This window comes from Oryzias melastigma, linkage group LG13, assembly GCF_002922805.2.
Source record: "Oryzias melastigma strain HK-1 linkage group LG13, ASM292280v2, whole genome shotgun sequence".
In the NCBI taxonomy this organism is placed as follows: domain Eukaryota; kingdom Metazoa; phylum Chordata; class Actinopteri; order Beloniformes; family Adrianichthyidae; genus Oryzias; species Oryzias melastigma.
Genome location: NC_050524.1, coordinates 20,051,134 through 20,078,090, shown reverse-complemented (window position 1 = coordinate 20,078,090; position 26,957 = coordinate 20,051,134). Strand labels below are relative to the sequence as shown.

Genomic DNA, 26,957 nt, shown 5'->3' with positions numbered 1-26,957 from the left:
ACCTCCGGTTTGGTGGTGGGGGTGCTTTGTATGTAAATAGTCGTCTCAGTATTCGCGCGGTGCGTGGAAGTTTGTGAGGTGAGTCCACTGACCGCTTCGAATGGGTCACCACGTGAGCTGGTAGTAAAAAAAAAAGTCAATTTCATACATTTTTCATAAATGAAAACTTTATTGACACGTTTCTTGTAGACATTTCCTCCTTTGAACGTGTTGCTTCAGTGGTTCCTCACACAGATCTGTGGCGCACTAAGTTAAACGGTGCAGCAGCTCGGTTATTTAAGTCTTTTTCTTTTTATTTAAGAAGTTTAAAAAGTGGTGTTGGTATGAACCCCCATAGGCAGGAATGTCCAGGTCACCTACATCAGTGTTTGTCAGGGGGCTCTACCTCTGACCTCCTGTTGGCTCCTCCCACAGGTGTTCTGGGGATCATGAAGAAACACACATCTCTAGTTTGCCTTTGTGCACTGCTGAGCCTGTTTGGAGTCAAGAAGGTGCTGTGCCAAGCTCCATCATATGGAGAACGAGGCTCTGATCTTGGTGTCCAGGTGTTTCAGGAAGTAGTCCGCTCCAAGCCCTTAGAGAACGTGGTGCTTTCGCCCCATGGAGTGGCTTCTGTCTTGGGCATGCTGCTCCCTGGAGCCCACGGGGAAACGCGGAGGCAGATCATCAAAGGGCTGCGGTACAAGAAAAATGGTAAGCGATGGATTTTCAGGATGTACTTTGAAGTTGAGTCAGTCAGTGCACTTGGACTTAATTTCTTCTTCCTTGAAACGTTCTGGCTGTTTTGCCATCCATCCAAGTGGCTTCAACATACTGATGTTTCAAAGAAGATTTTAAGTCCAGTTGCTATGACTCAACTTCAAAACAATGCCACCTGAATGATTGAGAACCTTCATTGACATCAGGAGATGTTGTTTAATAACACTGACCATGTATTAAAGTTTATTGTTTCAATGAAACATTATGTCAGTATAAAACATTTTTCTGCTCAGGACCGTACAAGATGTTGAAGAGGTTGCACAAAACTCTCACTTCAAAGTCCAACCAGGACACTGTTCTGATTGCCAACGGTATCTTCAGCCAGAAGGGTTTCCCCATGGAGAAGAGCTTTATGAGCACAAACAAAGCCAACTTTCAGTGTGAGAGCAGGAGCCTGGACTTCAGCAACCCCCATACTGCTGCTGACGAGATCAACAAATGGGTCAACAACATGACCAAAGGTAGGAATGGGACATTCAAGGGGTTATGGAAAACTGCTGAATAAAGTTTGGATCCTAACAGAACCGAATAGAACCCATTAAGCTGTATGCTTTGGTCACTCTAGGCTCAGAAATGCACTTTCAAGAAACCATTTCCAAGGAAAAGTCTATGTAAACGTGTGTTTCACTTGTAGCTACGTTTCCGTCCACCTCCCCGCTTCCTTAAGTTTCATGGGGTTACGTTTTTCAGTCCGTTTTTGAGCTCTATGTACAAAATGCCTGGCCATTGATTGCGAGTTTAAAGTGAAACCTGTTGGACTTTGACCAGTTAGGGACTAGGATTTGGCAGTGACATATGGGTAGCATCCTTCTCAAAACACAGATGTTTGAAAATTGGTCTTGAAGAAGAAACTAATAATTGCAGTTTGTGCCCAGCCGGAATTCTATGACACCAAATCTGTCATACATCGGAATAGAGGAGTGAGAGAAAAAGCCTGGAGCAATATTCGTCAGATTTGTACCGCTTTGACATTTCATACCAAGACTCTCCTAACCGCGAGTACATGCGCTAGTATCGGGTAGTGACAGTCTTGTGTGAACACCGCATCACATGCCTGGATTAGAGGTTACTTTTTCATTCAAGTGCAGTCGTTTGGTTCAGTCTTCAAACAGACTTGCAGTCCATTAGAACTCGATGAGTCATAATTGTTTTACTTGGAGCGCCTTTATCTGTTTGTACTGTAGACATTCCCGCTATGCACGTCTGGTTTGATTTGGTGACTTCCTGTTGTCTTTCCACGCAGGTCACATCCCCAGCTTGGTCAAAGCAGACATGCTGGATCCAGCAATGACCCGTCTGGTCGCTGTCAACTCCATCTACTTCAAAGGCCTGTGGAAGTCCTGCTTCAAGCCAGAGAACACCAAGATGCGACCCTTCAACGCGGCTGACGGAAGCGTCTATAAAGTTCCGATGATGTCCCAGCTGTCACTCTTCAACATAGGTGAGAATTAGAAGCAGGCCAACGGGATAAGAGTTCCTCACTATGACGTAAAGGATGGTTTCAGACGTGGTTACAGAAATGAATACAAGTTTAGGCCAGCATAATAATACAGAACATTCAGGCTATGTGACCAGAACTTTTTATCAGGTTTTATTGGACAACCAGAATCAAGTATTCACCCAGACCGGGTTCTAATATGGAGCAAATGTCAGAATGAGGTTCAGATGTTCTCTAGCTCAGTTTGTGGTTCATCCAGAGCGTCTGGTGATCTGCGAAAACACCAGGAGGACCAGCTTCTAGACATGCCACATGGTTTAGACATTATTTGGTCTGGTGTGAAATCAAACGTCATACTAATCAGTCGCTATATTTAGACGGCTGGTGTATGCAGGGCACAGATAGTTTCTCACACAGCACTGATGTGAAGCTGAGCTCATGTTCAGCTGTGAGGTTGTGTCTGCAGTAAGTTCACGTCTGTCTTTGGCTCTCAGATGGAAGCCTTCAGGTTTTTTTAGAACTGCCTACAAACTGCTGGATTTCGTCAGAAATGGCTTTCTGACGAATTTCTGGAAAATCAAACGGAGGCCGGTTATACTTATGTTTCTTTTGGCATAGAGTTAATTTATGATTGTCATCCATCATTCAAGTGTAGTGTTGACATTTCCCTTCCTTCAATGTCGTAACCCCACCACAACAACCACTCCACTGCCTTAATGTCTCTGTTTGCTGTTACATTAAACACGTTCATCCAAAACAGATAAAGTATTTTATTTAAACTGTTCCAGATCCAGAGTATATCCACAAAATAAAATGACCAAACTCAGTCTCTAATAGCATAGGCAAAGTTTGCATCTTACAATTAATTTAGACTACTTTAGTAATCTTAGTTAAACTTTTAGGTTAAATTAGTTTTTTCCAATCAGTGATTATCAAGAACATGTTAAAAATGTATATGAGCAAGAACCGTTCTTCTGACTAATAGAATGACAGAGTTATAATTGTTTACTTCTCTGTAGAAGTCTATTGGATTTTGGCTTTTTGGAGCCAGTGGGTACTTCCAGTGTCTCTGTTTTTAGTTGGGTTCAGGTAAGAGCAGTAAACTCAAGCTATACTTGAGATGTTCCTCAAAGACCCGGAGATCTTCCTCTGTGGATCTAGGTGACTTTGAAAACTGTAACAGACTCCACAGGTCCAGGGCCTGTGAATCTGACTTCTTTTGTTCTCATCTTTTATGTTTCAAATGTTTTATTTATTTAAGAACATCTGTCATCATTTGTTTTCTGCTCTTTAAACCTTCCTATCATGCTGTGGGAAGAAGTCAATCTCCCCAATTCAGGATCAATAACAGTCTTCTTTTCAGGTTTTATTAATAAAAACTAAACTTAGAGCAGAAATGACTTGAGATTCAGACTATCATAAACCTTCTTGGTGCTGTTAAATTTTAAATAAATCATTTTAAAGAAAGAAACACTTTTTTTTTAAATTTTGACGGAAAATAAAAAAACATAAGAATCAAGGAAAATCACAGAAAAAAAACATTTTTGGTATTTGAAGATATTTGAGACGAAAATCACCTTAGAAACTTTGACCTCTCCTCCATCAGCCTTTTTGTTTGTTCCGGGTTTATCACAAATGTCAAAGAGACGGGCTGAATAAATGAACCATTTTAGCAGAAACTTCTACATCTTTCCTGTTTGATTCTCCATCTTCAGGCATTGCCACCACCCCTGAAGGGAGCAAATACAAGGTGATCGAGCTGCCGTACCACGGCGACAACATCACCATGGTTATCGTTGTTCCCTCTGAAGAAGACACGCCCCTGTCCAGCATCACCCCCCACATCAGCACGGCCACCGTGCAGACCTGGACCAAACTCATGCACATGAGGAAGATCCGCCTGCTCATCCCAAAGTAAGACAGACTACCTCCAAGCAGCGTCCCAACAGCCCGACCATAACCGTCCATGTGTTGTTTTACAGGTTCACTGCAGAGGCAGAGGTGGACCTGGAAGCCCCCCTCTCATCTTTGGGAATATCGGACATTTTCAGTCAGGAGAAAGCCGACTTCTCCCACATCAGTAAGTGAGAGCAGCTTTCAGACGTGTCACGGAGGCAGACCTCGGCACTTTGTTTGAGAGTATGAGAGGAATGTTGTTGTTTACCGTTGACGGCGCAGGTCGTCTGAGGTGTTCTGCTGTGTAGAGTGTAGCTCTGCTGCCATCATGTGTACAGTGAGGGGGGGTTGTTCAGTCTGGAAATAAAAACAACACTTCCCTGCTGTTCCAGGCGCTGAACCTCTGCACGTGTCCAAAGCTCTCCAGAAAGCCAAGATCATAGTGAATGAAGACGGGACACAAGCTGCAGCTGCCACCGGTGAGTGATTCCTCTCTTCTCTCTACACGGTTGGAGGTGGATGATGGCACGTCTTCACTATGTGCTGCTTTCGTCTGCAGCTACCATCCTCCTGGCGCGGTCCTCCCCGCCATGGGTCACGGTGGACAGACCGTTCCTCTTCCTCATCCGGCACAAACCCACAGGTACAGAGGTTCACACACAGATCTCTGCAGATGTCTGGAACGTTGTTGGATTGAGCTTCTCTGTCTGCAGGAACCATTCTCTTCATGGGGCAGATAAACCAGCCGTGAGGGCGCCGCCTGCTCCCCCCGGACACACTCCATGAACCCCCTGACCAGCTTGTGGATCGCTCACTCGCCGCCTTACGGGAACTGTTATGTAAAATGTGGACGGATGATTTCAGTTTTAAATATTGCTTTTTATGTTACTCATTTTCTGGATCGCAGCACGCTGGATAAAAGGTTTTCCAACTGTTTTAATTTTGTGTTTAAACTTTTTTGACTATATTGCGTTTTTAAAGACTTTGAATGTCATTTATTTTGTTTTGTCTTGCTTTGGCCGTGAGAAGATTTTTTTTTTTTTACCTTCTTACTGGAATATTTGTGTTATTTTGCCATCTTTACACTCTTAGAAACATGTTCTTTTTGTGGATGAACTTTTCTGTTAAACCTGTTTGAAAATGCAAGCAAGAATAAAACAACTGAAAATGGTTTTCCTGTTTCAACAGTTTTAATTCTAGATTATTTGGAGATGAATTTAAAGAAGCCAATAAAAAGCACATACATGTGGCATTATGGAATCACCAAGTTTGTCAGATATTTATTGTTTAATATATCTTATATGCAGAGAACAAGGAGGAACCTGAAGGCTGTTTCATTATCAGATGAATTTATTCCTTTGTTCAGTTTGGATGTTTTGCATTGCAGAGCCCAGAACTAAAACACCTTTTAAACCTAATCATAAATTCAAATGTTTGATCCTCACATGGAACAAACTGCTTGTTCTCTGGATTTTGATTTAAATACTTTCAAGTGAAACATTTTAGACTGCAAAAAAACTGATGGTGTTATTGATGGCCAAGAAGAAAATGTATATAAATGAGAGAAACTGATCCCGATCAGCTGTTTTTCTCTTACGGAAATGAGTAAGAAATTTTTTTATATAGCAAAAAATAAAATAAACTGTAAATGGGTGAAATTCGGTGGTTACCAATCCCCCTTCACAGTGAGAAAGTCCTGGTTCAAATCCTGGCTAGATTCTTTATGTGTGGAAATTGTTCAGTCAAAAATATACTTAAGATCTTAAATCATGTCTCAAAATTGGCCCCTGGTGTGTGGGACTGCAACAGAATGGTGACCAAATCAAGGGGAACTCCGCCTTAACCCAACAGTGGTGGGGATAGGCTCCAGCAACCCTGTGACTGACATTCAGAAGATGGATGGAATCATCAGCACACACATGTAAAGTCAGATAAGAACTGTAGTTGATGGGTGTCTCCTTCAGTGAGTCTTTACCTTCTGTCCATGATCTCACTTGGATCTTGTCTTCACCAACTTCCTCCATCTTGGCTCTAAAGTCAAACTTGAACCTGAAGGCTGGACAGAATTAACATGACAGGAACTTCAGTGAACAGACTTCAGGTCAAAGATGATGATGGTATTCATATTCCCGGGAACTTCCCCATCATCTTCTTTATTTTTATTGAATTTATTGGTTTATTCCAAGCATTAAACGTAATGGAATAATAAAAAAAATAGAATTACTAAAAAGAAAGTCAGACTAAAACAGAGAAAATGTCCTCAAAATCGATGTGGTTTTCTCCTTTAAATGCGCTCTTAATCCCACTCACGTGTTAATCCCCATTAGAAAAAGTGCGATCTGAGGAAGTCTCGCGTTTTGTCTGCGCGCGCGCCCGCAGTCTTTACGGTAATCCCAGCGGCTGTGGAGTCAGCTGATCCGCCGTGGCTCGCGCCTGAGGAGGAACAGCATTTGGGGGAAACGCTGTCGGTTCAGACAAACCATGGCTGCGGAGATCCATTCGAGGCCCCAGACCGCCAGACCGGTTCTGCTGAACAAGATCGAGGGCCACACGGACGCTGTCAATGCCGCCGTGCTCATCCCGAAGGAAGATGGAGTGATCACGGTCAGCGAGGACAGGTGAGTCCGGCTAGCTGCTAGCGGGATCGGTCTATTTGCTGGTTAATGCCTTCATGTTTCTGCGCGCGCTGATTTTAACACAGGAAACACGGAAAGAAGCTCGTTTTCCCCACACAACCGTTTCTGTTCGGTTGTTGCCGTAAATCCAACAAGGAAGCCGTAAAACTCCGGAAGAGAAATCCAAGAACATCAACTCCCAGCATGCACAAACAAACAAACAGAACCAAAACCAAACTGCGGTTTCCTTCTTTTAGTTTGATCATTTTACACACTCGAAGCTTCATTTACGGTTTATTATGACCCGGATTTCATGGTTTTATGGAGAAAAAAAAGAGTCACGAACCAAATGTTGTCTATAATGAATCCAGGTTGTTTTCTTGTTGATCGATAGCAATAAAACTGACTTCACAATCATTACCTAATGTTTTAAGAAAAATCCTAAAGGACTAGAAGGCAGCATGCCAGTGACCTCATCATCATATGGGCTGCCTGCCAACAAATGTGAGAATAAAGAGAGAAAACGTTTCTTCAAAACCTGGAAGGGTTTGGAGCTTCATGTAAAACAACCTCAGAAGCATTTGTAGAATAGTGTACTCCTCCGTCACTGAGAACCTTGGTAAAACTGTGTCCATTTCTCTGCAGAACCATCAGGGTATGGCTGAAGAGAGACAGCGGTCAGTACTGGCCCAGCATCTACCACACCGTCTCTTGTAAGTAAGACTGCCTCACACATACATGAACGTTCGATTCCTGTTCACTCCCGCTCTCCTATCTCCTCCAGCGCCCTGCTCGTGCATGTCATACCACCACGACAGCAGACGGATCTTCATAGGACAGGACAATGGATCGGTCGTGGTATGTGAAAGGATTGAAACCTTCTTGTTTTCATTTGTCTGTGGACTGAAACCGAACCATGTGTTTGGCAGGAGTTTCTCATCTCTGAAGATTTCAACAAGATGAACCATGTCAAGACATACCCAGGTCAGTCCGAGGCTCATTAACAATGACTCTTTTAGATGAAAGTCTAGAATGTTTGGAGGAAAAGGTGAAGCTGTGTGTTGAAGACGTTTCATGGCCTTAAGCTCTTGGAGAGAAAGTGACCTGCATCAGGCCCACGTTAAAAAAAATCTTTTTGTTTCAGATCCTTTTCTCAGCAAACCCAGTTTGGTTTGTGTGTCATGAAGTTTCAACTCGTTCTGCTTTGAATTTAGGCCCCTGACAAGCATATTCTATTTCAACACATTCTCATCCCCAAATCGTTACATACTGACGTTTTACTAAGGGAAGGGGCCTTAAATTTTTGACATTTTGGGTGTCTCCAACTTGTTTTCGGTCTAGGACTGGGACGTGGAGCGGACTTCGACCCTAACTCATTGCCGGTACAATGACCCTAATCTGGTACTGGTTTGTGTCTGGTACCACATCCGGACCCAGTTCGGGTCTGATACTACATCTTGTACCAAGTCTGGTGTCAGATTAGGGATTGGGTACTGTTACTGGACACATCCGGTACCGCGTCCCATGGGTTGCAGACCCTTTATTTTATGAACGGCCAGTCTGTCAAAAAATAAATTGGGGACACCCAAAATGTCAAAAAGTGACACGGAGAAGTCCTTAACCAAACGTCAATATGTGACGAGTTGGGAGTGAGAATGTGATGTCTATTCACACAAAACGCCTCCACCAGACCCCGAGAAGGTCCAGGTTCACCCTGTACCTTTAAGCCTGGTTTCCATTGAGCTATCCAGTACGGTACGGTATTTTGAGGTATTTTCAATGGACCACAGAAAAATGGAATGGGATGGTTGGGGCGGAGCCACTGTAACCACCTGTTGATTGTCAGACAGTGATGACAACATTAAAAGCGTCAATAAGATAATTAAGCTAACGTTTCCAATGGCTGTATTAATCTTAGCCGTCTGCAATCTTTTTTCAAACATTACATTTCTGTTATACATGATGTACCAGAAGTAAAGCAGTACAAAGATGAGCTGTTTGATGACATCCATTGTTGCTGCTCAGTGGAAGTGAGGCTTAACTCGGTGGACACGCTCGCCAGAATTAACAGGCCCGTCCTGTACCACTCCTTACCGCTCTGTGGAAACAAGGCTTTAGTTTCAGTTTATGAAACATTAAAAAAAAACCTGAGGGCCAAAACTCCTTTTGGTTGATACACAAGTTCTATCCTCAGAGGAACTTCTGCGAATCATCTCAGGCATGACCATCAACATCTGCTCTCAGTCATCCGTTGCAACATTTAGCTTTTGTTGTTCAAACATGAAAACATTTTGAGTTTAAAGATTCCTGTGGTGTTTGCTTCTTTTCTCCTCGTGTTAAGCTACGTTCACACTGGGCATGTGACGGCAATTCAAGAACACGCTTTAAACATATGGTGTCCACACTAAACAAACGGGGAGGAACTTCTTCTTCTTCTTCTTCTTCTCCTTTTTCTACAGTTTACTAGCATATGTTTGGCACCTAAAGTTGGAAGACGCTTGGTACCAAATGTCAGATTGGGGCAAATCTGACAATGTTGCTTCAAACGTCTTCTTTTGCAGCTATATTCTGATATATAAGAAACTTGGTGTTGTAGAATTCCAGCCAAGTATAAAATGCAATTTTCAAGTTCTCCTCTGAGACCAAGTTTTAAACTCTTTTCTTTGCATTATCCATATATCCCTACCAAATTGGTCCCCGATTGGTCAAAATGAAATTTTCAGTGTGCGATCAATGTAAGTGGAGCCAAAAACCGTCTTAAAAATGTGCGTAGCTACACAAGAGTTTTGAATGCAGAAGTCCAAAACTTGCATTTACACATAGACTTTTCATTGGAAGTGGTCGTGCATTGCTGAAATAAAGTAGCTTTAGTATTTAAAAGCAGATGATTCACGTCAGCGTCAGAGATGACCAACAAAAAGTCCACTTCAGGGACACGCATAGAGAATGCAAAGGATGCAGAAAAACACTGATGACAAACAGGATGACCATCAGTAGATGAGACTTTGAGGAATTATCTTACTGAAGTACATTGTTGACTGAAGATTGGTTCTTTTCCAAAGAGTAGTTCTGAAGCCACTTCAGTGCTTCCTGTTTAACTGCAGCTCTGTGGTCTGCAGAGACACTTCTGTAATTCGGAAGTCTGACCCTGCAGAGTCTGTCTGGACCAAAGCAGGAGAAAAGTCATAAAATGAGTTTTTGTCATTGCAGCCCACCAGAACCGCGTGTCGGCCATGGTCTTCTCCCTGGAGAGCGAGTGGCTGGTGAGCACCGGCCATGACAAGAGCCTGAGCTGGATGTGCACGCAGAGCGGCAGCATGCTGGGGAGGCACTGCTTCTCCGCCTGGGCCTCCTGCCTGCAGTATCCTTCTGGAACTATGTTCCCTCTGACTGGAGATGGGGTCAGGAAGTGACCGTTGGAGCCCTGACTCTGTGCTCAGATACGACCACGAGACGCAGCACGCCTTCGTGGGCGACTTCTCAGGACAAGTCACCATGCTGAAGCTGGAGAGGCAGACGTACTCTATAGTCACCATGCTGAAGGGCCATGAAGGTAAACATACATGCATGTATATAGTTTTTCATAATCTTAAATAGTGGCTGATTCTCCTGAAGTTCTCAAAGGAAGGATAGAATCTAGAGACAACAGATTTGAATCTGCAGGAGAACAAAAACAGTTACTTCCTTTATCTTAGTCTTTTGGTTGCTTTCTTTAGAGGCCCGTCCACGAACCAGAAACCTTCCTCCACCCGTTCCAACTTGCTCTTTCTGTTCCTCCAACGTTCTTCTCTTGTCACTCCAGACCTCCTTATCCAAACCACAGCTCCTCCAGACTTTTTCTAGATCGTCAAAGACATAGTGCAGCTCCTTTTGATCTTCTCCAGAATCATCCTCTACACCAGGGGTCCCCAAACCTTTTCTTGTGAAGTCCACATAACTGTTTTCTTCTCTGATGGGGGGCCGGAGTTGGTTTGTAAGTTAACAGAAAAAGTGTAACAGTCACACCCTAAATGTAAAGATTTATGGTTTTCCAGAAAGCAACACATTGCCAAATGTTAAATATTTCATTTCTGTAATCTTCCCTGAAAAAAATAATACTAAAACATTTTCAAAACTAGATATATAGCATTACCTGTGATAGATTAATAGCAGAAGATGCCTAAATTGATAGCTAAAATCACTGAAGTTGATATCTGAAAACGCTTAAGGTGATAGCTAGCTAAAATATTAGCAAAGTGCAAAATTAGCTGAAAAAATTCTAAACTAGCCAGAACAGTTAGCATTTGGCTGAAATATTAGTTAAACTTCAAAATAGCCTAAAAACTGAAAAAAGCCTAAATTAGCCAAAATTGCTAGCATGTAGCAGAAATATTAGCTAAATGCCAAATTGGCCTAAAAAAATTGAAAAATGTCAAATTTAACAAAAACAGCTAGCATAAAGCTAAAATATTAGCTAAACCCCAAATTAGCCTAAAAAAACTGGAAAAATGTCTAATTTAGCCATAACAGTTTGGGGGGCTGGTCCACATATGGAGGAGGGCCGGATCCGGCCCGTGGGTCGTAGTTTGGTGGCTTTTTTTCTTTTATCTAAAGTATAATTATTAATATTATTTAATGCATTTCTGAATTTTGCAGCTAAAACAAACCTCTAAATCTTTACCTTTTTTTTGGTTCTTGCTGGTGTCTGCATCCATCTGAACTCAGTCCTACATGATCAGGAAATCTTCAATAAATTTGTCCAAAGAAACATTGATGCTGGTGAAGTTTTCCTGTGTGGAACCGCTCCCACTTCTCGACAGAAACATGAAATGTTATAACGAGTTTGTCTTAAAGGATATCTAGAGAACCTATTTTAATCAGCTAATCCAGCTGTTTACAGATCCACCGTGAAATTCTTGTTTTGATAGCAGATTTTGTTTTTGAACGTTTCTGTCAGCTTCTTTTTTTTACAGTGATAACATTTCTGCTGCTGTTTGAAGTGAGAAATCGTGGAATGAATGAAACCTCAATGAACATCCCAGGTTCTGATGAAAAGCCCCATCCCAGCAGAAGTCCACATTTCAGCGTTTCCTGTCATCGGAAGTTAGCTGTACATTACCTTCATAGCGTCATGCAAATGCGCCCCCAGAATCCTCTCTGTCTTAAGGAGACCTGTGGAAATCAAACTACCTGCTTGATCTCCGTTATGTTGTAAATCTTTACCCAGGAGAACGTGATGCAAGCAGATTAGACATGCTTAGATCTTCATGACTCCCAGAAAACCAGTGGATGATGACTAGAAGCCAGAATGATGAGATCGTCAGAACAGATGTGGAAGCTAGTTGGCTGTTTTTGTTGCAACTCCTGCAAACGTGAGAAGATGCATCTCACTGAAGAACCCCAAAAAAACCTCTGCAGAGGTTTTTTTGGGGTTCTTCAGTGAGATGCATCTGCACATCCAGCACATCCATTCAGAACCTTAGTGATTCAAGAAGTCAAAAAGCATCAAATTAAAAAAAATCTGTGAAGAAAAGAGGGGATTTCAAGAGGATTCGTGTCCACTTGTTTCACCAGCATCAGATCATGAAAGCATTTGAAAACCAGCTATCCAGCCTTCAGATGTTTAGTACTCTGAGGGTGAGTCAGATCAGAAAAGCTTCAAGGGTCGAGTGGATGTGGTTGTTCCACGGCTCTAAATAATGCCTCCCTTATCAGCCTGACACTCGGCGTGTGACTGCCGTGAAGGTCAAAGGGCCATTGTATCCCAACACAACGTGCGCCTCTGCTGATAGGCTCCAGAAAACATGGTCTCATCACAGATAAGTAGGAATTTCAAGAACTTAGCTGTGGTTAGAACCCGTTTAAAGTCTCTCTTTAAATAGAGCAGTCATTTATTTAGATTTTTTTTTTATTGAACTCAGAATTTTGGTCTTTGCTGGAAAGGAGGAACCGAATAAAGAGATTTTATTTTCAAACACCAAAAAAAACACATTAAAATAGTTAAATATTAGGATAATATGATAAATAGGAAGTGATGAAGAGCACAAAAAATTCCCACCCCAACTGTTATATTTTATACATGCACTCTTACATGTATAGCATATTAAGCAATCACTGGAAACATAAGAATTATAGAAGAAAAAAAAACATCAATGCACCGAAATTGTCATAATACACAAACTTTTTATTTTACAATTTTCCCCAAATGTTTCAATTTGTAATTGTATTTTTTATTGTGTAAAATTTTTTTCTGATTTTGATCATTTCAGGTCAGGTTGAGGACTGTAGTTCACCCTACAGCCACCGTGTGGCGCCAGCATGTCAGAGAAACCTATGAAGGGGGAAATAACATGGAAGAACTGTTGTTTGTTTGCAGGAAGCATTGGATCCTTGTGGTGGGATCCCGTCCAGAGGCTGCTCTTCTCAGGCGCCTCGGATCACAGCGTGATCATGTGGGACATCGGCGGCCGCAAAGGGCGAACGCTGCTGCTGCAGGGACATCAGTAAGCCCATCTCCCTCTTTATTCAAAAACAAACACTGGAAAGCTCTGAATGATTTAAAACGATCAAGTGATATGTCAAAAATTGGTCAGAAGAACATCTTTTTGGGACTAAATCTGTTCATGAATGTCTGAGGCTGATCTGTCTCTGCCTTATGAAAGCCGATGTCTCCAGGCAACAGCTAATAATGTGCAGTGTTCCGTCGTTATATTGCCGTTCACCTTTTGCAGTCTCACCATTTTTTGCAGTCCAACTTTGCATGCATTTTATTTTTTTATTTATTTTTTTAAAACGGCACAATGTGTTCAGCATCCTGATTGGCTGCTGATCTCATCAGTCTCTATGCAGTGTCTTCTCTACAGAGATGCTGCACGTGCATCTTGACAGAGTTGCATAAATCTTTCCCATGATCAGATCTATGTTTCCTTCTTTTATAGTGGACTTATTTTTCTGTGAAGGTTTAAACAGTTTAAATAGTCAGTAAAGTGTGTAGTGAGGCATTTTACAGCCCATAAAACACCTATTATGCTACTTCATGAATCTCACCTATTGGGGGTTATTTAGAGAACCAATCCTCCGTGACAAATAAGGGAACACTCTATCTCCAATTCTCATTTTTTATACAGATTTCTCCAAAACTCCCCCGCTTCCCAGCTGCAACAAAGCTTTATGAGGCGCATCTTCTATATTTTACCGTCAAGTTTTCTGTGTTCCGTCATCGATATAATCCATAAAATGTGGGAAAATGTGTAGAAAAACAGGATTTAAAATTGCAAAATGTGGAATGTGGGATGTCTTTGTTACTGTGTCTAAACAGGATGATATGGTGGAATTGATGTTGCATTCTCCAATCTCACCACTAGGGGACATTATCAGACTTTATTTCTAAGTTATCTCCAAAAACAATAACAGTATTTAGATTTTATGAAGTTGTTGTGTTTTTTTTTAAATCATATTTTACTAATGTGCTGCTTGATTTTACAGCTACTGTCTGGGATTAAGAAGAAATCTGACAAAAATTGCTGCGGAAATCACTGAAAGATCTACTGATGTTTGAAACGAACCAGCAAATACATCTTATATTCTAGAAGCTTTAGGCTGAAGTCGCTCATGTCGACCAACATCCTCTCTATTTAAGTCCTAATTGCTGTGCAGCATTCAGAGGCAGGTTTTATGCCCTGAATGTACATGGTTGCTATGGACGTTGGAATTAGCTCCAGCATGTGAGCTGCTAGAGAAAAATGAGCCTCCAGAACTGCTGAGCGGACAGAAATGACTTTGGATTCCCTCCCCAGCGAGCGCGTTCAGGCCATCCGGTACCTCCAGCTGACCCGGCAGTTGGTCTCCTGCTCAGCTGATGGAGGCGTCGCCGTGTGGAACATGGACACTCAGAGAGAAGAGGTTTGCATCCCCAGAAACATCTTTGCTTTGTAAGACTGAGATGCTGCTTGACATTTGAAGCTGCTGTTTGTTGCAGGCGCCTCAGTGGTTAGACAGCGACTCTTGTCAGAAGTGTGAGCAGCCCTTCTTCTGGAACATCAAGCAGATGTGGGACACAAAGACGTTGGGGCTCAGACAGGTGGGGGGAGAAGCTCCTAGTCCTCATCCTGCCCAAGGTGATTTTTCTAAACTGTCTGTTTTTTACTTCAGCATCACTGCAGAAAGTGCGGCAAAGCGGTGTGTGGAAAATGCAGCTCGAAACGCTCCACTTTTCCAATCATGGGCTTCGAGTTCCCTGTGCGGGTGTGCGACGACTGCTTCGCTACCATCAAAGATGAGGAGTAAGTTTATTCTTTAGCAGAACGCCTGTTCTCACAGAGGAAAGCTCTGACTGCTATTCTGGTTGTGTGTCTGCAGTCGAACACCTCTGGCCACGTTCCACGAGGGGAAACACAACATCGCCCACATGGACATGGACCCCTCCAGAGGCCTGATGGTCACTTGTGGAAGTGACCGCATTGTTAAGGTCAAAACAGTCCTCAATAGCTGATAGATTCCACATATGAAACACTAAAAAAGTCACAAAATTCAAGCTGGATTGAATCATTAAGTCAAAAAAGAAATTACCCGGTGTGAACACAATCAGCTACTTGTTTGAGTCAAATGTCTGATGTGTACGTAGCTTAAGATTCTTGATTTCCTTCTTTCTAACAGTCTGTACTGCAGCGATGCATCTCCGTTTTCACACACGCCAAAGTAAACATATATTTCACCGCTCATCACCATGACGATAGTCTTTTTATCAGAGCGTTGTACACTTCACTCTGATCCAGCAGGTTACTGAATTAAAATCTTTTGCTGTGAAGTACAGACAGATTTTCAGATAATTTGTTTTTGGCATTTTTACTGATGCTCCGCCCACCCTCACGGCCACACCCATTCTTATATGAGCCTGCCCACAGTTGCTAGAATTGTACTACAAAACTGATTAGAATACAAGTGACTGATATATGACTGATATATTAAGCGAAGCACAGAGATTCCTGTTTCTATATGGTACCAGTAGTGCTGTATATATCTGAACCAGTACCACTTAGGAAGTTTCTGTATCGGTTGTTAGAGGAGTCCTGAATGCCACAGTTTGTCCTCCTCAACCTTTTTCTGCACTGCAGTTTCCTAGATTTCAATGATAATTATTTTAACTCGTTGATGAGCTACACTAAAACATGTCTGTTAAATCAACGATCTTATGTGAAAAGAACATTTTTAATGATTTGTTGTTCCAGTTCTATGTTTTTCCTTCATGACTCAGGCCAAGCAGGGCTTAGAGATGAACAGACCAGCTGTTGGAGCTCTAAACATATGGATGTTATCAGCTCTTTGACTAGTTTTAGATAATTCTTAATGAATACAGTTTCTCATTTTTATCTGTTCTAACCTCTGAGTAAAGGTGGTTTACTGCTTTTTGACCAATCTTTACTTTAGACTCCTTCTCAGTCATTTTTTTTCTAGTCTTCAGTGTTTGTAAACTGTTGACCTGCAGCGTTGATGCCAGAAAGAGTTTGAAATGTGATCCAGGAAAGCTCGGACTGGGAAGTCCTGAACCGAAACCCTCTGGAGGTATCCGGGTCATGACTCTCATCTGTTTGTCTTCACAGATCTGGGATATGACACAGGTGGTTGGCTGTAGCTTAGCAACAGGCTTCTCCCAGCGCTGATTGGCCCGGCCCACATGGTACCCGCTCTGGCTCAAGCCCACCCCGCTTCCTCCCAGTGTCATGGAAACCCCTCTGTACAGTTACCCCCCCCAAACGCCCAGGATCCTCAGCTCTTTGGTGTAGATGTACATGTGTGAGTGTATGTGTGTATGTGTGTATGCGTTGATGTGGGTTGGTGTATACATGCTTGTGATTGCAAATGTGTGTCTGTCTGAGTGTGTGGATGCATCTGTGTAGGTGTGTGTGCTTGTGCGTGCCTGTTTTTGTGTATTCATTAGTGCATGCATGTATGGGTGTGTTGGTGTGTGTTGATGCGTTGTGTGGATGTGTGTGGGTGTACGAGTGCATGCATGGGGGTGTGTTAGTGTGTGTGTGTTGATGTAAGCATGTGTATGTACTGGTATGTGTGTGTGTGTGCGTGCATTCCTCTTTTTCTCAGTAAACGTCTCACTAATCGTCTGAAAAACTTTTGATCGTTCAGTTTTTTTTGTTGCTATTTTCAAAGACAGAAGCACAATGGGGGAAGGGGGTGAACAAGCGAGTGCGTTGTCATGGTTTCTCCTTTGGGGGAATGGTATTGACAGAAGTGTTTACATTCAATACATTCGATGCTTTTGACAAAGGTCTCCTGTTTGCACTGTTTTGCGTTTAGTGCTGTGAAGTGTGTGTGATGCACGAACGTCCCTTCAGACGCTCTTCAATCCCGTCACCCGGAGACTCTTGTCTTGCAGGAGAAATGACTGCTTCTCTTTCACTAGCTGGCCTTAACTCACTCTCAGGAGGTTTTACATTTGTAGATTGTCACTCGTTCATCCGTAACTGTTATCTGTCCATCGTGAGGAACGCTGAACGTCTGTTGGGAAAGATGAGGGAAAAAGCTGCAGATGTTTGCTCCACCGTTATCCTGCCTCCACCTCACAGTCCCCAGCGAGGTATGGGAGGCGGTTACCTGTTGCCACAGCAACCAGCGGGAAGAGTGCTACTCCCCCCTTTAGAAGCATCAGATACATTCTACAAGTTTTCTTGGTGTAAAATTGCCCCTAAAGCCCAGAGGTTCTGTTCTCAGAAGTGGACTGAACTCCTCGCTGACATCCCGGCTCCTCGTGTTTCTCCAAAAGCCTTAAAAACGGAACACAATCGCAAAACTTTTCCGACTGTTCATCCATGCCCGGCTTTCTGCTTTCCACCTCCTTCCTGACTGACTGTAGAGGTTGTGTTTTCTGGTTGTCCTCAACCGTACGGGGACGCACAAACTATCTGTGAGGAACCAACGAGTTTAGATGTGGGGGGGGTAGCATGACTGTAAATAGCAGCTGCAGATCATCCGATGTTAAACTAACGCTTGCCTTACTGTGAGTGAAGTTGGAGTTCAAATTGTAGTCACATTCCAGTTTCTGCTCATGTTGTGTGTATTTATATTTGTAGTAAAAACATTCTGTCACCTCCACAAACTGTTGTTTACTTTTTTGTTCCACTCACCAATTTCTAAGCTGTTGTTATTTTTCCAAATCAAGCAGGAATTGTGGGTAAATGGAGCCCAAACTCCCTCATGTTGTTTTCAGAGCTGAAACTGTCCTTTTAAGGTGCAGAACCTGGAACGGGTTCGTCCAAAAATCGGGACAGAAAGAGATCCTATCAGCCGCGTGACACCCGTTTCTGTCCGCCGGAGCATCTGTAATCAGATCATTGATTTTCACAAATGAGGATTCATTTCCCTCCTCCTTCCATGTAAACTCTTCCTGAACCGCCGTCACGGACGTGCAGGTCATTAATCGGCCCGGCGCAGTCGGGAGCCGCCGTGTCCGACATCAAAGCCTCTCCCAGTCATCACGTCTTTATCTGGTCCTTGAATCGGACCCGTCATGATGAAGGCAGGATCGACGCCCCGATTGGCCGTTTGCAGGAACGGCTCTCATCAGCAAACGACTGGGGGAACGGAAATGGATTTTTGTGTTTCCTTATCGGAGCTCGTCCTCATGATGGAGCAATCTCCTGAGTCCTCCAGATGATTCATTATCTAAGCCACTATGACTTCTGATCTTCTCATCTTCCCCGGACAAATACAGAAACACAAACTCCCCTCCTTCTCGGTCTTTCTGGTTCTTGGTGTATTTTTGCAGATTTTCTGTTTTTTAAAGCTTTTGTTGATCATCCAGGACTAACGGGGAACTCTCAGTGGTCCTATCTACCAGAACACAGAGAGAAAAATGATTAATCTCTTAATAAAGATGTTTGAAAGGTTGGACGGTTCTTACTTTGATCATTTTCTGAAGAATTGTATGTCTAGTAGCAGTGTGTAAGTTGCTTTATTCACACAAAGTTACAGTGAGACTTGGGGAGGTGTGTGGCAGACCTACAATTAGAGAGAACGTGACAAAGAGATGAAGGTGATTTTGGTCATCAGATTCCCATCTGGATGACTGCTAATGAAACCACGGAGACACTCTGAGTGGGCGGGGTCTTCTCTCAGAAGCACGCTCAGACATTCAAGCTCGTTATGGTTACATTGACCTGTAATGGTTACAAAGCCCAACAACGACACGACAACAACAACCACACTGATGGTTAGAGAGCATCACGCCAGCTGTCAGTTCTGCTTTTGGAAGGCAGGATTTCCAAAGAGTCCCATCAGAGCTCCTCGTGTTTGAGGGAGGACAGAGCTGAACCCCCCCTCCACCCTGCAGACGGAGCAGAGTCTTTGTGATGAGTCCAGGTTAGTGCTGCTGGGGCCTCCTGCAGGCTTTAGTGCGACTGAAACTTCTTGGCCAACTCCTCCAACAGCGACATGAACTTCTGCTCCTCCAGAGGGGAGCTGTGGGTCCACGCCAGCGGCAGGTGGGTGGACACCACCCTTCGGTCTGAGCAGGTGGAGAAGCAGAAAGAACACTGTCATTATGGACTTAAACTCACACTTATCTGGGTTTTATCTGTATTTTTTTGGGAATTTCGATGATGCCTGAGCCAAACTTTTCCTGTTAGTCACACCAGAGGGTTTACTTTATTTGTGGAACTCTCCAGGCCTACTTCCAGGTGCACCCCTCCCCACTGCTTGATGCTGATTCAGACTGAACACACCTGATCCAGGTAAGGAGCGGAGGGCAGTGTAGGGAGTGGAATGCTTTAATTGTTCCATCTTTTGGGGTCCAGATGACCCCACCTTTAAATTTCAGTTTTTTTATCCCTCCTAGAACAAAGGTAGCACAATAGCTAAAAATACTAAAACAAATGTGTAGAAATCAACTAAAATTACTAAATAAATCAGCTAAAATACAGTTTTGCACACTGGACTAAACACTCAGAATGCATCCACAGGCTTTTTATAGGATGTGGAGAAAGACAACAACGAGGGAAAAAAAGCATTAACAGCTTTTTCATTTCCTGTCATCATCAAACCAATCACAGGAAAGCACCAGAGCTGGATGTATACATCCTTTCACATTAGGCTGCGACCTTTTTCTGTCAGGCCGACGGGGGACGGTACGTAGCAGAACAAAAGAGCACATTAGTGTGATCGCTGAGGCTCTGCGCTCTCTGGCAGTATCTGGCACCAAAGCAGACCACTCCAGCTGCAGTGGACACATGCCAAATGTCCTCACACATGCACGCGCACGTGCACACTCCAGGCGTATTGTTTAGCTTCATTCACATTAATCAGCTTGTTTTCATTTCCTTTATTCTACTTTTTAACTTTGAAATGTGCAGCATTTGTAACACATTTATTTTCTGTCTAATTTGTTTTCTTCTTCTTCACTTTTCAACTGCTTCCTTTAAGGGGAAGGAAAGCAAATCATTTAACATGGCTGCTCTCACCACAGTCCTCCTCCTCCTTTCCAACTTGTTTCCACACACCTCTTCACTTCTGCACAAATTTTCCACCTTTATCTCTGCTTCTTGTAACCTCACTCTTCCACTTGTATTTAATGGCTAACATAAAAAAAAGATCATGATTTCAAAATAAAAGCTCTGGTGTTGCAACTACAGTTTGTGACACCAGGACACTCACAGGCTTAGATTATATTTGAACCCCTTTCAGATGTTTTTTCAGCATACCCTGGTAGAAACGTCCGCTCGGGTTTGTGATGGAAACCTCGGAGACAGCGAGCCACACCACCGTGTCCGCCCCCTGATCCGGAGTGCGCAGGCTTTCCTTCATGGAGCGATGGAAGTCTGGCATGGCGTTGGCTACCGCTGGGACATAAAGACAGGAAGCAGGTTTTTGTTGTTAGAGAAAGGTGTTATAGATGTGTTTTTTACAGGACGTAGATGAGGGAGTGGGAGGGGCTACCTGGAGTGTCCACCCAACCAGGATGCATGACGGAGAAATGGATGTTAGTGTGAGTCTTTGCAAACTGCTCTGTCATCACAATCTGCTGCCTCTGGAACACAAGCACACACAAAGCTGTGAAAGTGAAGGACACTGACTATGTTTGTGAACACAAAGAGACAAAACACACAACGGGACGGCAACAAGTCAGAAACCAACTGGATTCTGCAGGAACTCTGAGTTCTGCACCAATGAAAGTTCCCTCTCAATTCCTTCAACTGTTGAAGCAGCTCTCTAAAGAGGAGGTCAATCCATTCCAGAGTTCAAGCTCCGCCCCCATGACCTGAGTCCATTCTCCGCCCCATCGTCTGTATCACCTGGAGTGAATGAGTGTGAAGGGTTCACTTCCATCTCCAACCAAATTAAGTCAATACAGTCGCTATTTTGTTGCAACTCAAACACCGCCATTTTGGATCCAGACGTTCTAAGTAGGCTGTGATTGGTTCGAGTCGGTCTGAGTTTTTGTGTTTATGGTAACCGCTCTCATCAATCAGGAGTGAGCTTGTTGGAAGGCCTCACCCCTACAGCTTGAAAGCAAGCTACACGAAATCTGTTCTTTGATTTGGAACCTCGGGCCCGCAGGCTCCAGTTACTTTTATTGAGACATCTGGTTGTTCGGTTTACAACTTGAACTACAGAAAAAATATTGATATAATAGGATCATCAAGAACACGTTAAAAAAGGTATCAGAGCGATGATGGTTATTCTGATAAACAGAATGACTGAGTAATAGCTGTCTTTATAGAAGTCTATGGGATTTAAGCTTTTTGGAACCAGTGGGTACTTCCTGTTTAGAACGCCAGAGGGGAGGGGCCACTCAGTCCAGTTCTCATATACTAATAGCGCTCCATGTCCTGTTTCCCGGAAGACATTTCAGGAACTCATCTACTGACAAGCATTTTACAGAGTGGAAATAGAAATACCCCAAACAATTTCTACTGGTTCCTCCCGAACAAATGTGTCCAAATTTAGGGCCAATGTTTTCCAACCAACCAGGCTTATTGGCTAAACACACCTGATCCACATAATCAGTAACAGACAAGGCAGGATTTTTGGAAAACCAAGAGGACGCCAGCCCTCAAAGCCTGGACAAAGTGAGCAGCTCTTACTTTGTGCTGGGCGTAGACCATGGTGCCATCGTAGCGACCACGCTCAGACTGTAGGTTTCCTATCCTGAGCTTCTGCACCAACATTCCTCCTGAGGACACTATGATCTGAACATGGAGAACAAAAGGGACTTTTGTAAACAAAAATTGATATATAAAAATGATCCAAGACCTGAAATCATAAAGATAATTAAAAGGAGTGTGGCAACCCTAAATGTTATTTTGTGCTTCAAAATAAATGGAAAAATGTTTTAACACATTTTGCACTTCATATGAGCACTTTGGTGATAAAGTTTGTCTTACTGGTAAAAAAAATACAATTCTGTGATTATATTTAACTCTAAATAAATCAATTTTGAAAGTGTGGTTAATCCAAAAAAAGGCCAGTGGATCACTTTTAATGAACTGTCTCAGTTTTTCTCACAGTGTTCGTCTTGTTACCTGAATCACTGACAACATGAAGCAGAGACTCACCACTCTGGGATCCGGGCTCTTCTCCAGCAAAGGAACGAGGCTCTTGGTGAGGATGTAAATACCTGCAGAGAGTTTCAGAGTTATCTCCATCCTTCCTCTAATGCTCATTGTCTTCACACTTCATGCTCGTGTTGTGACTCACTGAGGACATTTACAGCGAAGCTCTTCTCCAGTCCTTCTGCGTTCACATCTCGCTGACTCATGATGGAGCCTGCGTTATTGATCTGTGAGGTCGTGTGAGATTATCATTAGCAAAAATGTGATAAACTCCAAGCTGTGAGGCCAAAACTCACTTTCCTGTTCTGAACTTGCAGTAACATCAACACTTACAAGCACATTGAGAGTCTTGTACTTCCGTTTGAAGGCCTCAGCAAACTCCCAGACCTTCTTGGTCTCAGACAAGTCCAGAATGTGAACGTAGATTTCCTGTAAGAAAAAACAGATTGAGTGTTTAATCTAGCCCTAATCCCAGTTTTGTTGGGTAAAGTTGACTTTTACTCCACTTTGTTTCCGCTCTCCTTGACGATGTCGGCTCTGGCCTCCTCAGCTTTGTCCTTGTTCCTGCAGACCATGTGGACCGTTCCCCCTGTGACGGAGATTAGCCCAAAGAACCAAGATTAAACATTTAGGATTAAATTACATTTTTTTTGTGAAATGGAGAATATTCTCTACTCAATCTGTCCTGAAGATTTTTTCAAGTGGTGTTTGTCTAAAGAATTTTTCTTTAAAGTACTTCTGACATCATCCAAACCTGTTTCCCAGAATGCCTTTTTCTTTCTGCTCAAATGATCAGTGGAAGTACTTCAAGACTCATATCAGCTGCTTATAATCACAATTTCCTGCTTCTTGGCCATAGAAGAAAACTGCAGCGTCAACAGATTTGCCCTTTAGCCAATCTCCCTTTTCATTTCCCCCAACCTGTGAATAATTCACTAAGATCCAAAACTCAGTCCAGCAGAAAATTAGTCATGCCCTAAAAAGAGAATGTTTTTTTTTTAACAGAGACATACTGAAAGTCATCTCAGTTGATGCAGTTCTTCATCCAAAGAGTCCCATTCTTACCCAACTGTAAACATATCTTTATTCGCATTCTATGAAGGTTTCACACTAAAGGTAAAAACGATGAACAAAAATACTCAAATTGAATTGTTCACTCAGTCCTCTTCTTAGTGAAAAAATAGCAAACTTTGGGGTAAAACGGATCTTTTGTACCACTGTTCCAAACAGTTACTAGAAATAAATCAATTAATCCAAGATCATACAATACTTTTAATATATTTATTAAACTCTGTTATGAGATACAGATCAACGTCTTGATAAAGTTCCAGGAAGACAACAGAGCTCGTCAGCTTCCTCCTTCCTTTGAAACACTAAACTCTGACATTCACAAGATTGTCTGATACCAACCTTTCAGGCAGATTGATTGTCCCAGAAAGATTCTGTGAAGTTTTTTGGGGTGTGGAGGTGATGTCTGCCCCCCGATAGTGTGATGAATGAGATAGCTTTGTGAGACAAACCGACTGCCCTCAAACTCTACAAAAATTCTGCTGTTGTTTGAAGTTTCCAGTGGTCTCAAAGAGCCTGCAGGGGTTCTGAAATCTCCTTTGGGAGTCCTAAAGCGGGAAACCTGTCGCTGGAGTTTCTGCACACACTTAAAAAGTAAAAAAAATTACCAGAGTGCCCATATTTCCTCACTGATCGCTACAGTTGGCACCAGTGTTTGGCAGTGGAGCTGCCATCAGTGAGTGAATTTGTGTGTAAATCGGGCTGTAAAGCACTGTCTAAGTATACACCATTTGCCAGTTCACCTTGACTCGTTCTTGATTTAGCTTCCTTGAGTCAGGAAGTGTGACTAATGAAAAAAAACTTGTAGTGAGGTCGGTGACGTCTGACATTGGACCAGAAGCGGGTGCAAACAAAAACTCAAATCTGGCGCTGGACTATGTCAAGACCATGGGTCTCAATATGACCCTCGGGCCATTTGCGGCCCTAAAGTTATTAATATGAAAGTTCAATGTCTACTAAGCAATTTCTTCTGCATGTCCGCGCTTCTTTGATATATTTGTATTTGCTTTGTGAAGTTTCAGCTTGCTTTATGATTAAAGCTTAGCATTTGCAATTGTTGTTGGATCTGGTCGTGTGAAAAGTCCTTAGCAACAGTTGCTGGCGTCTTTAGCTCCTGTCGTTTTAAAGGACACGCAGAAGATATTGCTTAGTAGTACATAGACATGAACAAATGATCAATACACATGTTCAGACATAGACAATGGACCAAAGATATAGACAGTGGACACAAAAACATACTTTTGGCAAAAATTGAACCCCAAACAGCGCAGTCTCAGCCAGACTCTCCTTTCCGTGGCCCCAAGGTAAATTGAGTTTGAGACCCCTGATGTAAACCCCACTGGTGAAGCTTTTTTCTACTGAGGTTTCCGTTACTTTGCATATTCTGTTATCCTTCCATGTCTTTGGCTTGTTCCAGGATGATTAAGTCCAATGAAATCCTGACTTTGTTTTCAATGACCATCAGACATGAACCACAGCCTGGAACCACAGTGGAACATTGAGAAGTTCTTCCTTTATAGCTTGGATCTAAGTTTGGTTCAGGCATCTTTATATGTATGTCGACAATATACTATTGTTTTCAGAATTTTCAGATTCTTAAGTTTTTATATAAATTAAGTCAAAACTGTACTTTCTGATTCATCTCACATGCTCAGCAAAAGCTGAGCTATAGATCATAATTCTGCATAAATTATTTACGTTTCCATTGTACTAATGTGATAAAGAATACTAAAGTGCACTCCTGTGATTGGACGCTGGACAGTCAGGTGACTCTGACCTTGTGAACATGTCTGTCATCATTATCTCTGCATGTTTCGTTGTGCTCATGCAGTATCTGGTGGTGTTACCTTTCTTGGCTATGGCCATGGCAGCAGCCTTCCCAATGCCACTGTTGGCTCCTGTGATCATGAAAGAGCGTCCGGCCACAGACACATCCAAGTCTTTCTCCACGAAACGCTTGGAAGCTGTCAGGAAGCCATTCCTGCAAGACATCAACATCTGCAGCTTCAGCAGCTTCTCAGCTGCACAGCATCAACGGCGGCTGTTTGAGGTCAGCCACGCCCACTGCCTTACAGTACGGGGACAAAGGAGGATGGAGTGTGCCTGGCATCATCTCTGATGAGAGAGGGTTTGGGGTCAGACTCCGTGCGTGAGCGTGCGCGCTGCTAACAAGCTCAATTCTCTTATTGTCCTGCAGATAGCAGACTAGCAAGGAGGGGAGGGGCTTAGGTTAAATGGCGGCTCTGTTCGGTGGTGTCATGCAGAGAGTAATTAGTGCAGGGTCGGAGCGGCTGCTCTCTGGGAGAAAAGATAACAGCGAACAAAGGGAAGGGGGGAAACAACCACAAAAGCACCTCTTCAGACAACTTGGCATGCTGGATCCTGAAGAGGGGGGCATGTCTGTCAAAATTAAATAATGCTTATTTATAAATTGGAGCCATTTCTAGTCAAACTATAGATAAATATAGTTAAAATATATGTTAAACCTCACCTTAATTCATGAATCTCTAATGTTTATGGATTTGCTTTCTTAATTCTTTCTGCTCATCAGTCAGTGGATTTTAAAATCCTTTTTGTCTGTGAAAATGAATCACATTTTAACTATTTTATCACTATCATTTTTGAGGTAAATGTTAAACTTGTTTTGGCCCTGAAACACTGGCGACCCATCCAGGGTATCCACATTCACCCAACATCAGCTAGGATAGGCTCCAGCAACTCTCAAAGGGGATTCAGTGGGTTTAAAAAGAGGATGGATGATCGGACGGACAGATAGATTAATGTAATACATTTTATTTGAAAACATCCTCAGTTTTGAACTTTAGGTTTAGCTTAAGTTTAAATGTATTTATTTAAAAAAAAACAGTTATTTCTGCTTAAAGTCATTAAACATTTTAAAAGCATCAAAGCAAAAGTTAATAAGAGCTTGTTCGAGCTCTAACATCTTTATACGTTTGGATCTTCAAATAGCAGATGACTTTTATTTATTTTTTATTTTTTATTGTTTTATTACAACTAATAGATGATAAACTCATCTTAAGGATTCGATTTTTTTTAAAAATGCCAATTTCAGTAAGTAATTTACTTTAAAAAAATCCACACTTTCTTTTGCATTTTCAGCAGTATCAACAACTGTCTTATTTAAGTCTTTCTGCAAAGTTAAACCTGTAATTAAACTCCTGACCTTCTGACTGCAGGTGTCTCCAGCAGAGCTCACAATCTGCACACAGTGAGAGAGCAGGACAGGTGTCTCACCTGGTGAACTCGGTCAGTCCCTTCAGGAACCAGGCGGAGTTGCGGTACAGGGACATGATGCTGCTCCGGAAGCGTCTCCCTCTCGGAGTTTCTCTGCTCCGCTTTTACGCGGGACCAGAACCACGTGGAGCACACATGACCGGTTCCGGACCGCGGTCCCAACAGCCGCCCAGCGGCAGCACGCAGGGATGCAGCCGTCTGCTGATGAAGGAGGCTTTTATTTTGTTTACACTAATTTATTGACATGTTATTCTATAGAAACAAGGCAAAAAAAAAAATAAAAATACATCCAAAGTATAAGAAATCAATGATTTATCTGCGATAATGCAAGTTTGAATGTTGTTTGCTGAATGTGACTGCTGTATATGCTGAAGTTGTTTGCTAAAG

At 42.7% G+C, this 26,957-nt stretch overlaps 3 protein-coding genes and 1 long non-coding RNA gene across 5 annotated transcripts in view; 2 read left to right on the top strand and 2 right to left on the bottom strand.

Annotated features, from left to right (window-relative positions):
- The window catches only part of serpine2 (serpin peptidase inhibitor, clade E (nexin, plasminogen activator inhibitor type 1), member 2), a 5,663-nt gene extending 399 nt beyond the window's left edge, over positions 1-5,264 (top strand). The window contains exons 1-9 of one of the 2 annotated variants that reach the window (XM_024276566.1): positions 1-78; positions 415-693; positions 993-1,220; positions 2,003-2,200; positions 3,913-4,111; positions 4,180-4,277; positions 4,486-4,572; positions 4,653-4,736; positions 4,807-5,264. In XM_024276566.1, the coding sequence (XP_024132334.1) occupies positions 429-693; positions 993-1,220; positions 2,003-2,200; positions 3,913-4,111; positions 4,180-4,277; positions 4,486-4,572; positions 4,653-4,736; positions 4,807-4,844 (1,197 nt within the window). In that variant the 5' untranslated portion in view covers positions 1-78; positions 415-428 and the 3' untranslated portion in view covers positions 4,845-5,264. The remainder of the gene's footprint in view (positions 79-414; positions 694-992; positions 1,221-2,002; positions 2,201-3,912; positions 4,112-4,179; positions 4,278-4,485; positions 4,573-4,652; positions 4,737-4,806) is intronic. The other variant, XM_024276565.1, reaches the window with a different exon arrangement.
- LOC118599502 lies at positions 5,124-6,256 on the bottom strand. Its single transcript, XR_004948884.1, has 2 exons — positions 6,069-6,256; positions 5,124-5,974 (listed from the first exon to the last, which is right to left on the bottom strand). It is a non-coding gene; the product is annotated as an uncharacterized LOC118599502 (long non-coding RNA).
- A 57-nt stretch (positions 6,257-6,313) lies between these two features.
- wdfy1 (WD repeat and FYVE domain containing 1) lies at positions 6,314-17,797 on the top strand. The gene is made up of 12 exons (XM_024276563.2): positions 6,314-6,711; positions 7,354-7,421; positions 7,493-7,566; positions 7,638-7,692; positions 9,919-10,069; positions 10,149-10,261; positions 13,064-13,190; positions 14,484-14,589; positions 14,666-14,767; positions 14,839-14,969; positions 15,046-15,154; positions 16,287-17,797. Exons 1-12 carry the CDS (start codon positions 6,575-6,577, stop codon positions 16,344-16,346), a joined length of 1,233 nt encoding a protein of 410 aa, XP_024132331.1. The 5' UTR covers positions 6,314-6,574; the 3' UTR covers positions 16,347-17,797.
- An 836-nt stretch (positions 17,798-18,633) lies between these two features.
- On the bottom strand, positions 18,634-26,724 carry LOC112149105 (DHRS-12_like_SDR_c-like domain-containing protein). The gene is made up of 10 exons (XM_024276567.2): positions 26,571-26,724; positions 25,163-25,296; positions 22,754-22,836; positions 22,581-22,676; positions 22,393-22,474; positions 22,251-22,312; positions 21,780-21,884; positions 20,632-20,722; positions 20,397-20,534; positions 18,634-19,204 (listed from the first exon to the last, which is right to left on the bottom strand). Exons 1-10 carry the CDS (start codon positions 26,624-26,626, stop codon positions 19,089-19,091), a joined length of 963 nt encoding a protein of 320 aa, XP_024132335.1. The 5' UTR covers positions 26,627-26,724; the 3' UTR covers positions 18,634-19,088.
- Between the last annotated feature and the right edge of the window lie 233 nt (positions 26,725-26,957).

What these genes read in the sequence shown, in the direction of transcription:
- wdfy1 (XM_024276563.2), top strand. Translation starts at nt 6,575, where the DNA reads ATGGCTGCGGAGATCCATTCGAGGCCCCAGACCGCCAGACCGGTTCTG. An exon ending in TGGACACTCAGAGAGAAGAG is followed by an intron (nt 14,590 to 14,665) that starts GTTTGCATCCCC and finishes TGTTTGTTGCAG; the next exon opens with GCGCCTCAGTGGTTAGACAG. An exon ending in GCTACCATCAAAGATGAGGA is followed by an intron (nt 14,970 to 15,045) that starts GTAAGTTTATTC and finishes GTGTGTCTGCAG; the next exon opens with TCGAACACCTCTGGCCACGT.
- LOC112149105 (XM_024276567.2), bottom strand. Translation starts at nt 26,626, where the DNA reads ATGTCCCTGTACCGCAACTCCGCCTGGTTCCTGAAGGGACTGACCGAG. An exon ending in TCAAGGAGAGCGGAAACAAA is followed by an intron (nt 22,677 to 22,753) that starts GTGGAGTAAAAG and finishes TTTTTCTTACAG; the next exon opens with GAAATCTACGTTCACATTCT. An exon ending in TGGTTGGGTGGACACTCCAG is followed by an intron (nt 20,535 to 20,631) that starts GTAGCCCCTCCC and finishes TTTATGTCCCAG; the next exon opens with CGGTAGCCAACGCCATGCCA.